At 41.2% G+C, this 10,869-nt stretch overlaps 1 protein-coding gene across 1 annotated transcript in view; it reads left to right on the top strand.

Annotated features, from left to right (window-relative positions):
* Nucleotides 1-10,710: 10,710 nt before the first annotated feature.
* Hyi (hydroxypyruvate isomerase (putative)) overlaps nucleotides 10,711-10,869 on the top strand; it is a 2,596-nt gene continuing 2,437 nt past the window's right edge. Inside the window, exon 1 of the mRNA XM_013016906.1 lies at nucleotides 10,711-10,869. Coding sequence (XP_012872360.1) covers nucleotides 10,741-10,869 — 129 coding nt within the window. The 5' untranslated portion in view covers nucleotides 10,711-10,740.

The following is a 10,869-nucleotide window of genomic DNA, read 5'->3' as shown; positions in this document are numbered from 1 at the left end:
GGCATTTTTCCATATACTACCTTCCTGAACTCTTCTGGCTGTTCTTTATTGGAAGAGCCAGTGGTTCTGCTTTAGGATTCTGGAGAGATTATGCCAGATTAAGGTGTCTTGGAAAATATGGTAGCCAAAGGCAGGTTATGTTTTAAGTGTACCCAATGGGTACAGATATATTCTATTTGTGCTCAGAGTTCTGCCCCTCCTCCTTCCCTTGTCTTAGTAGCTGGATCCACTGGTTGTATTGACCTTTGGGCCCTGCCTGGTTTATATAGCAGGGATCCGAAGAGAGAAAGGTCAGGGAATTTCTTCCTCAAGCTTTCTCCCTGAAGTTGGCCTGAAGTTGTCAGTGTCCTTGGGTTGAAGACTTCTCCTGCTCTGGGACACTACCCAGTTCTCTCCTCCTGGATTTCAAACCTACCTTTCTTACTCTTTTAGCCTTTCGGAGGGCCTCAGGTTGCTGCAGAATCTCATGTATCTCTGCAGCTTCCTGCCCACACCTTCACAAATAGTCCTGCTATTAAATCTCCAGAATTATACTAATTTGAATATGCCATCTGTTTTCTGTTTGGACTGTGACTGATACAAGAACCTATTAAGAGATAGACAGAGGACTGTGGCAGATGGGGATACAAATATTACTTTTATTACCATCAAAATTGATACTGGACAATATGGCTTAGGTCTGTTGGCAAGCATGCTTGCTAACACGTCACCCAGGAGGTCATCCCTGAGAAGAGTATGACCCTGAGACACCTGCCCCATGGAGGAGCAAACTCTAGATGTGTGGATGTATGTGCTTTTGTATGGAGCTGGTAAAGGACGAAACTGAACTGGGAAGTTTGAACTCTTCTTTCTGCCGAAGTCACCAGCCAGTAGAGTCAGTTCCCAGTCCCAGGGAGACACCAAAAATTGTTGCAAGAGACCAGGAGACTTATTCTGAAAGGCATCTTCTCCCAAGGAGAAATGAAGCTTGTCAATGCTAACATTTTGAACAGCCAACAGCACTTAAAAAAATTTTAAGTTAATGGGCTGGGAATGTGGCTTAGTGGTAGAGTGCTTGCCTAGCATGCATGAAGCCCTTAGTACTATGTAAACAGAAAAAGCTGGAAGTGGCACTGTGGCTCGAGTGGTAGAGTACTAGTCTTGAGCACAGAGAGGCTCAGGGTCAGTGCCCAGGCCCTAAGTTCAAGCCCCGGGACTGGCAAAAAAAAAAAAAAGAATGAGAAGAGAAAAAAATTAACTTGGTATGGTGGCACACAGTACCTGCATTTGGAAGACAGGTTGGGGGAATCACTTCAACCTAGGAGTTCAAGACCAGCCTAGACAATATAACAAGACCCTATCTCAAAAGAAAGAAGGAAAGAAGGAAGGAAGGAAGAAAGGAAACAAGGAAGGAAGGAAGGAAGGAAGGAAGAAAGAAAAGGACGAAAGAAGCCAAAGATTTAAATCAACATTGTAATAGAGGAACAGTTGCAAACTGCTTAATCAAAACACTAAGACTTCCACTGAAAAGTAGACACAGAGGATAAATAAATATTTCACATAGGGAGTTAAAAGTAAGTGAGGCATGAATTGAACCCAGGGCCTTGAGTACATCAGACAAATACTCTTCCACTGAGCTACACCCAACCATAAAAAATATTACCAATTACTAAACAGCTGGGAAAAGAAGTTCAATTTAATATTAATCAAAGAACTGATTTAAAAGAAATTTCTTCCTTTGGGCTGACAAATATTTTGAAGACTGATATTACCTAGTGATAGAGATGAGTGCTGAAATGATTACAGGAGTTTAGGAGTATAAATTGATGAAGTAGAAGGGCAATGTAGGGCTGAACTGTAATTTTAAGGGAGACACACTCCCTCAACCCAGCAAATCATTTGTGGGAATTTACACTGGAGAAGTATTCATGTTTGTATACACACACTATAGTATGCATGTATATGTATATAGTATGTGTATACATAGTGTGTTTATGGATGTTTATCATCTGTAACAGTGAAGGTATGGAAGAAATCTTTATCCATTGGGGAAATAACAAAATCTTCAGAATTTGGAATAAACAGAAAAATCATGATGAAAGTGAGAGAGAATAATAAGCAAGGCTGATTTTACATATTTTGTAAGGAAGTACCTCCTACATATAATGCTATATGAAAAAAAACAAGTTACAGAAATATATACATAGCACCTTGACAAGTATCCAAGAACGTAAAAATTAAACATGAGGAAGAAAAAGAAATCTGTAGTCAGGGTTACTGAGGTTTTTCAAAATTGCCAACTTTAAAACTTAAAAAAAGTGACACCTGTATTCTTTAAACCATATGTTTGCAGGGTGTTACTAAGTTTAAAGGTTTGCATGAGGATGGGTGTGAGATTAGCTAGCTTTCCAATAGACTGCCAAAAGCCTTTGTTTGTCACTAAGCATGCGTATATAAGAGAGGTGAATGAGAAGAATTTTTGGATGTGATCCAACCACTCAGTAATCTAAAGATTACTAAAGAAATTAAAGATAAAGGGCCAGTTATAGGAACTCCTCAAAGTTCATGGAATATAACACAGAACTGCAAATATTATAATATCCTTCCAAGAATACAGATGATTGCTCATGCCAGCACAAATTTTGTAAAGTGATTCAATGCTGTTTTGTATAATGATGTTATTATTCAATGTACTGTGTGTGTGAGATTATTCTGTTTAAATTTGCTGACATTTTACTTACAGAATCCTAATGTAGATTTACCATGGATATTCTTGTATGAATGCTTGAATACAGTAGAAATCTATGAAAGAAAAAAAAATGTGCCCAAGATTTAGTTCCCTTTTTGATACTGTTACAAGCTGTCGTGAATCCATACGCTATGGGCTATTACTTGTAAAATTGAGTGAAGTAGGGAAACTCAATTCCAAAGAGTTAGAAATGCAGGCTCAATGGCTCAAAAAATAATAGTAATAGAGTGACACTTGAATGTTGATATTCTTAAATCTACGCAAGTGGTAAGTGAACTCATAGTTGGGTGTGAGAATATATAGCATGACAACTGGAATCTGGTTTGTGCATGCTGCATAAAAGTGATAGAAAAGCTAGTAGCTCAAATAAGGAAGTTAAAGAGAAATGAATATGATCTTGTATAGAGCAAGATCATGAAGGGTTTAATGAAGAGTGGGTGAACTAAAACATTAGCATAATCTGTGACTTTGAAAGACAAAAGTCCCTCTTAGACACTGAAATCTTTATGTTGCTATGGTGTCAGCCTTTCACAAGATATGTGACATTATACAAATTCAAGAAATGATGTGAATACATAACTTCAGTACCCTAAGGTCAGGTCTTTGTTTTGTTTTGTTTTCTGGTCATGGGGCTTGAACTCAGGCCTTGGGTACTGTCCCTGAGCTTCTTTTGCTCAAGGCTAGTGCTCTACCACTTGAGCCACAGCGCCACTTCTGGCCTTTTCAGAGTAGTTTATTGGAGTAAGAGTCTCACAGACTTTCCTGCCTGGGCTGGCTCCAAACTGCCATCCTCAGATCTCAGCCTCCTGAGTAGCTAGGATTACAAGCATGAGACACCAGTGCTCAGTTTAAAAGTCAGGTCTTTATACTAATTTTTACCAAGAGAACCAAGTATGTACTGAAATGTGCATAATGCTGACCTTGGGATGGGAAAGACAAATGAGTGGATTCTAGGACATCTTCAGTTTGGGAAGAGTTCAGATGAAGCGAGAAAGTCATCTTAATTGATCCTTACAGGGGCTCTAAGTGCTGAAAATAGTGCCTCTCTTGGTTTGTGTTTGCCACACCCCTCTGGCATTAGGTTTATCCTCCTGGGCTGACCATCCCTACATGTACACACATGTATTCTATTAGTAAGGAGAGAAGAGGGATAGATGTTGAGTAGACAGTGTTGTTTATAACAGATATTATGGTTGGTCTATCATTGACCCATCACTGTGGCTTGGAAATAAGGATCATATAAGTGACAACACCTATTCACACCTATTCATACCTGGTGGTGAAGCCGTAATTAAAGTGATAATATATTGTAGTCCCCTCAACAAGGGAACTATTTCCAGAAAAAAACAGAGATCCTCCATCAGTCAGCTAAGGTGGCTAACAAATGACTCCAAAGGTCAGTGCCTAAATATAATACTTTTCTCCCAAGAGTTTCAGTGGATCAGGTAACCAGGTGTAGTTTAGTTGAGTACCTCTAACTCAAGGGCAGTCATAAGGCTCTAATTATAAGGTTCTAATTGTTAAGGGTACACTCACAGTAAAGCTCAGTTTGGAGAATCTGCTTCTAAGCTTATTCCTGCGGCTGGCAGGAGGCCTCAGATCCTTGCCAGCTGATAGACAGTGTGTTAGTCAGCTTGGGCTATGTGTTACAATAAGGCCTCTTTGATAAAGGTTTAGCCCTGATTTGACTCTATTAGAAAGTGGTAGAAATTTTTAAGAGGTAGGGCATGGTCTTCACATCATTGATAGAGACTGGGACATAACCTTCTTCTTTCTCTTTTGCACTTCCTGGCTTGGAAGTGAGCAGTTTTGTTCCACCATGTGCTACTGCCATCAGGTGCTGCCTTGCTACAGGTACAAAGTGAGAGGGACAAACATTCATGGACCAAAACTTCTGAAGTCATGGGCCAAAATGAACTTTTTCTCTTTGTAAGTTGGTTATCTGATGTGTTACAATAATGGAAAGCTGCCTAATAGAGGCTACTGAAATAAAATACTATAAACTTGGTAGTTAAAAGAAGATGCATTTGTTAAGAGTTCTGAAGCTGAGCCGGGCGCTGGTGGCTCACGCTTGTAATCCTAGCTACTCAGGAGACTGAGATCTGAGGATCTAGGTTCAAAGCCAGCCCGGGCAGGAGAGACCGTGAGACTCCTATCTCCAATAAACCACTATAAGATCGGAAGTGGCGCTGTAGCTCAAGTGGTAAAGTGCTCGCCTTGAGCTGAAGAGCTGAGGGACAGCGCCCAGGCCCAGAGTTCAAGCCCCAGGACCGACCAAAAAAAAAAAAAAAGAGTTCTGAAGCTGGGAAATCAGAAACCACAATACCAGAAATTTGGTTCCTAAGGAGGTTTCTCTTCCTGGCTTTCAGATGGCTATCTCCTTGTATCTTTACATGGTAGAGAAAGGGAGGGTATATATCACTCTGGTCTCTCTTCCTCTCCTTAGAAGGACAGTATTTCCATTATGGGGTTCTATTCTCATGATCTCATCTGAGCCTAATTATCTCCGACTTCTAAATATCACATTGGAGATTAGAGCTTGTGATGATTAATCTTGTCATCCTGACTAGATTGAGAGACATCTAGGTGATTAGTAAAGGACCACTTGAGGTATATCTCTGAGGGCTTTTCCAGAGATGATTAGATCTAGAAGGCTCTGACTTAATAGTTTAATCCATTGGTGGGTTCAAATTTTGAACAGACTCTTGGAAGATTGTAGAATTGTAGAATGTGGGTTCTAGAAGTTGGAGGAAGTGGGTTACTAAGGGGATCCTTCTGGAGGGCATTGCAGGCCCTGGCCTCTTCCTGTTACTCCTCTCTGTTTCCTGGCCACCATGAGATGAGTAACTCCTGCCACTTGCTCCTGCCTCCATGATATTCTGACTCACCTCAGGCCCCAAGCCATAGGTTGAGCCAATTTTGGACTAAAACCTCTGAAACCATGAGTCAAACTATATCTTTAATCTTTACTCCTTTTTACTTGTTTCTCTTAGATATTTGTCACAAAAACAAAAGGTTTGACTTAGATTTCAACATATAAAATTGGGTGGGGGGGCACATTTAGTTCCTAATAACTAAGAATCAGTTCCTTGACACACAGATGTTTCCACAGGCCTGCATGAGCCAAAATAAACAAAACCACAACATGGCAGTTGGTTACCTGACAGCAGATGACTGAAAGAGATGCTACCCAAGACAGAAGCCAAGGCTTTCTCTAACCTAAGTTTTGAGATGACTATCTCACCACTTTCCCTATTCTATGTATGAGTCACATATTTAAAAGAAAAGGAATACCCAGAAGTATGAATATGAGGAGGCAGAGCTCTTTGGGAACCATTTTATAGGCAGCCTACTAGTGGTTCTGAACAAATAATACAGTAATACTACTATACAGATCAGTGACAATCTAAAAAGCAGTATCGTTGCTGGGCGCCGGTGGCTCACGCCTGTAATCCTAGCTACTCAGGAGGCTGAGATCTGAGAATTGCAGTTCAAAGCCAGCCCAGGCAGGAAAGTCCATGAGACTCTTATCTCCAATAAACCACTAGAAAACTGGAAGTGGCGCTGTGGCTCACGCGGTAGAGCACTCGCCTTGAGCTGAAGAGTGCCGGAACAGTGCCCAAGCTCAGAGTTCAAGCCCCACGACCAAAAAAAAAAAAAAAAAAAAGGCAGTATAGTCAAACCTATAAACAATAAAAGTGAGTATACAGAAAAACCATAATAATGGTGCTACAATGAAAATGTTAATTAAAATGTGCTAACAGGAGTTAGCAATATCTACAGAAGGTTTTTAATTTTTTGCTTTTATTAAATACAAAAGTGATACACAAAAGTGGTGTCTATAAAACACAATTAAACTAAAAAGAAAAGTGACAAAATTAATACACATGACTTCATAAGGTCTCCTAATGCCACACCATTTCTACCCTCTCCAGAAAACACTGTTTGCTGAACTTTGAAATCATCATTCACTTTATCTTCTTCATTGTTTTATTACAGATGTTCTTATTCCTATACAAGATATCATTTGGATTTCCCTGCCTTTGATTTTATATAAATGGAAGCATACTGTCTATATTTCTCTCAAGATTATGTTTCTGAACATTTATCCATTTGATGCCTTCACACTGACGTTTTCAATTCGAACCAAACTTCACTAAGTTCTTCACATATTGTTCAAATACAAGAGGAAACTCAAACACATCATTTAAACCTCCAGCTGTCTCCTTACTTCTCTATGCAATATGGTATACAACTCATCTATCTATGTCTTGATGGATATTTGGGCTAGCTATATCATAGTAACTGCATAAATAATGCTGCTATGAACATGACAAAGCTTGCTCCTGGTTCAATTGTGCAAATTTCTTCAGAGTTTATACCTGGGAAAGGAACTGTTGGAAAAAAGCTGTAAGAGAGAATGCCAAATTGTTTTCCAGAGTAGTTGTAGTCATTTACATTCCAATCGACAGTGAGTAAAGTTCTAGTTTTCCAAATCCTATCTGATATTTGATGATATTTGATTTTTAATTTTTTTTGTCAATCTGGAAGGTATCAGATGAAATTTTATTGAGGTTTGATTTGTCTTTCACTCATCATCAATTGTAATATATTTTACAAGTACTATCCAGTGATCAAACGAGAATCTGAACTTTATACATAGGTTTTAGCCATCATGTGTAACTACAGATTGTTGTTACCTTAACAAAATATTGTACCTGTAAGTTCTCTGGTTAAAGGTTAAATGCATGCCTATAATCATAGCTATCCAGGAGGCTGAGATCTGAAGATTGAAATTCAAAGCCATCCCAGGCAGGAAAGTCTGTAAGACTTTCTCCAATTAACTACCAAAAAGCCAGAAATGGAACTATGGCTCCAAGTGGTAGAGTACTAGCCTTGAGCACAAAAGCTCAGGGATAGAGCCCAGGCCCTGAGTTCAAGCCCCAAGAATGAGCATACAAAAGAAAATTAAGGGACTGGGAATGTGGCTTAGTGGTGGAGTATTTGCCTAGCATGCATGAGGCCCTGGATTCAATTACTCTGTACCAAATAAATAAAATGAGTAAATAAATAAAACCACATAGATTGAATCCTAAAAAAAAAGAAAGAAAGAAAGTTAATCCGGGTGCCGGTGCCTCTTGCCTGTAATCCTAGGGCTGAGATCTGAGGATCATGGTCCAAAGCCAGCCCGGGCAGAAAAAGCTGTGAAACTCTTATCTCCAATGAACCACTCAGAAAACCAGAAGCGGTGCTGTGGCTCAAGTGGTAGCGTGCTAACCTTGAGTTTAAGAGCTGAAGGACAGTGCCCAGGCCCAGAGTTCAAGCCCCAGGGCCGACAGAAAAAAAAAGTTTAATGTGAAATCATAATCAGTAATAATTTAGTAATGCTTATGCTGCAAAGTGGTAGAAGCCATAGATAGATAATAAAATGATGAATAAAGAAAATAATTTTGAAGGCTGGGAGTGCTGGGAGAGTATGCAGCTCAGTGTAGAGCAAGTTTAGCATGCACAGGACCCAAAATTTAATCCCTAAGCTCAGAAAAAAAAACCCCAAAAAACAGAGAGAGAGAAAAAGGAAGATGAGGAAGAAGGAGAAGAGGAGGAGGAGTAAGAGAAGAAGAAGAAAAAGAAAATGAGAGGAGGGAGAAAAAGAAAGAGAAAAGAGCAAGAGGGAGGAAGGATAAATGAAAACAATGTTCATGGATGTTGTACTTCTCATTATAGGAAAGGTGTTATAAAGAAATTAAGAGAAAAAGTGAGTCATATATGTCTATTTTATATACACTATTTCTGCTGCCCTCAAGGAATATATAAGGTGTATCATTGTGGGCTGGATATATTTTGTTCCTGATTCAGAGCCCAGGGGATGGTGCTCTTAAGGTCTTTAAATATAATTTGTAATCTCGGAGATTTACAGCAAAGTACCAATAAAGGGATTTTCCCCTTAGATTTCACTTTGGATTGACAACTGTGGACTATAAACCTGTTGATTGATTCAAATGCCAAACCTGGTGAGGTTATATCCAGACTGGACCCTACTCAAACCAACATGTTCCAGAACAAGCCAAAGGTCTAAGAATAAAGTCAGTTGCAAATGAGTAAGAAGTCAAGTGATCCTTGTTAGTCTGTCCTGGAGGCTGAGCTTAGGAGATGGAACCTGCCAACCACCAGGATGTGCCTGGACCCCAGGTGTCCGAGAGGGCCTGAGTTAAGTGAGGTTGGATTGGTCAGTTATAGACTATACAGAGGAGGCTGGGTGCTAGGTGCACTTTGAACTTCTGTCAATGTTCACATAGACGATAGTTCAAGATGACTTTTACTCATGGATTGTTGAAGTCCAAATTTACATTAAAATGTTGTGGCTTTTTTTTTTAAACAGTCTTATTATGTTGCCCAGGGTTTCCTTGAATTTAGGATCCTTTCATGTCAGCCTCCCTAGTAGCTGGGATTATAAATTTACATTTTTGAAAAGTAATTTAGAATAGCTATCATGTACTAATTGTATTAGGCATATCATGTTCCTTTTTTTTTTGTCAGTCCTGGGGCTTGAACTCAAGGCCTGGGTGTTTTCTTGGAGCTCTTTTGCTCAAGGCTAGCACTCTACCACTTGAGCCACAGAGCCATTTTCACACTTCCGGCTTTTTGGGAATTAATTGGAGATAAGAGTATCCTGGACTTTCCTGCCTGGGCTGGCTTTGAACTTTGATCCGAAGATCTCAGCCTCCAGAGTAACTAGGATTACAGGTGTAGGCCACATCTCCCCCTGCCCCCCCCTTGTGTTCCTTTTTTTTTTTTTTGACATATGAGTCTACCAGTAGGAATCTGTTCAGTCAAGTGAAAGTGGATTGATTTTAATCATCACAAGAAAAATAAGCTACTCAGATGAGGAAACATTCCTCCCTGCCTTGGGAAGTGCATGGAGCTGGGAACTCAGGCTTCAGCCTTGGGATAGCAGGATTTCTCAATGTGTTGCCTCAACTTACAGGAATCAAGTTATCTATCTCTATGCTCCAGCTTTTCTTTACCACCTAACTCTTGTTTCTTTAGGTTGTATATCTCCAGTCAACTGGCAAAACCAGCTCTAACCCTTGGTTTGGAACTTAGGTTTGAGTTCATTGTCTTGCACATGGTGTGGGGGACGTGTGTGTTGCGGGCAGTCACACCATAAGCCATCGGCTCTTAACTCTTGGTAAGGAGAACCTTGATTGGATGTTATTTTTCCAAACCACTCAAGTAATCCATCTTTATTAGTCGTGGATTCAATGTCTGTCCACAGCCCCATCAGCAGAGGCTAGGAAGATATTTAGCCCATAGCTGCTTAAGCAGTGATGAGTAGCGGGAAAGTTTCCTTTATGAAGGCAAATACCTAGGAAGGACATCTCTAGAAATGGAATCTAAGAAAAAGACGTAGAGATGGGGACCAATAAGTGCATTAAAGTGCGCGTGCGTGGGCACACACACACACACACACAACAGGATAATTGTGGGTTGCCTAGGTGTGCAACAAAGAGCAGCTAATGCAGTGACTTTGGAGATTGTTGAAGAGCGTGGGGAATTGCTCACAAAATATTGCTTGGGGGGAAAAAAGACAGGCTATATAAACCTATATATCTGATACGATCAGAATTTTCCGGGAAAAAAAACCCCACCTTGCATTTATTATTCTCTTCTTAAATCTGTAAGAGGAAGTTGACAGGTTAGGGGTGTGAACGAGCGGCACACAAATTATTTATTCGGTCATGGCTTTCATTTGTTCCTTAGTGAGCCACGGGGGGACGGAGGGTTAAAAGTCCCAGCTTCTGTTCAGCGGGGCCTGGGGGCGGCCCGCGTCCGGCTCCCAGCCCGGCCCCGCGCCTCTCCCTGCCGTGGCTCTCCGGGTCCGCGCGGTCGCGGATCGGGCGCGCACCACACCACGCACACGTGTACTCGGAGGGCGGAGCCCCGCCGCTGCCCTGGCCTTCCGTCTTCCGGCGGCCCTCGGACTCTGTCCCGTCCGCCCCGCTGGCCGCGGCATGGCTCCGGTCCGCTTCTCCGCCAATCTGTCCTGGCTGTTCCCCGAGCTCCCCGGGCTCCCCGCGCGACTGCAGGCCGCGGGCCGCGCGGGCTTCGAGGCCGCCGAGGTGGCCTGGCCGTACACCGAG

Source organism: Dipodomys ordii, unplaced genomic scaffold (genome assembly GCF_000151885.1).
Source record: "Dipodomys ordii isolate 6190 unplaced genomic scaffold, Dord_2.0 Scaffold33, whole genome shotgun sequence".
NCBI lineage: Eukaryota > Metazoa > Chordata > Mammalia > Rodentia > Heteromyidae > Dipodomys > Dipodomys ordii.
This window is presented reverse-complemented; position numbering and strand designations above follow the sequence as displayed.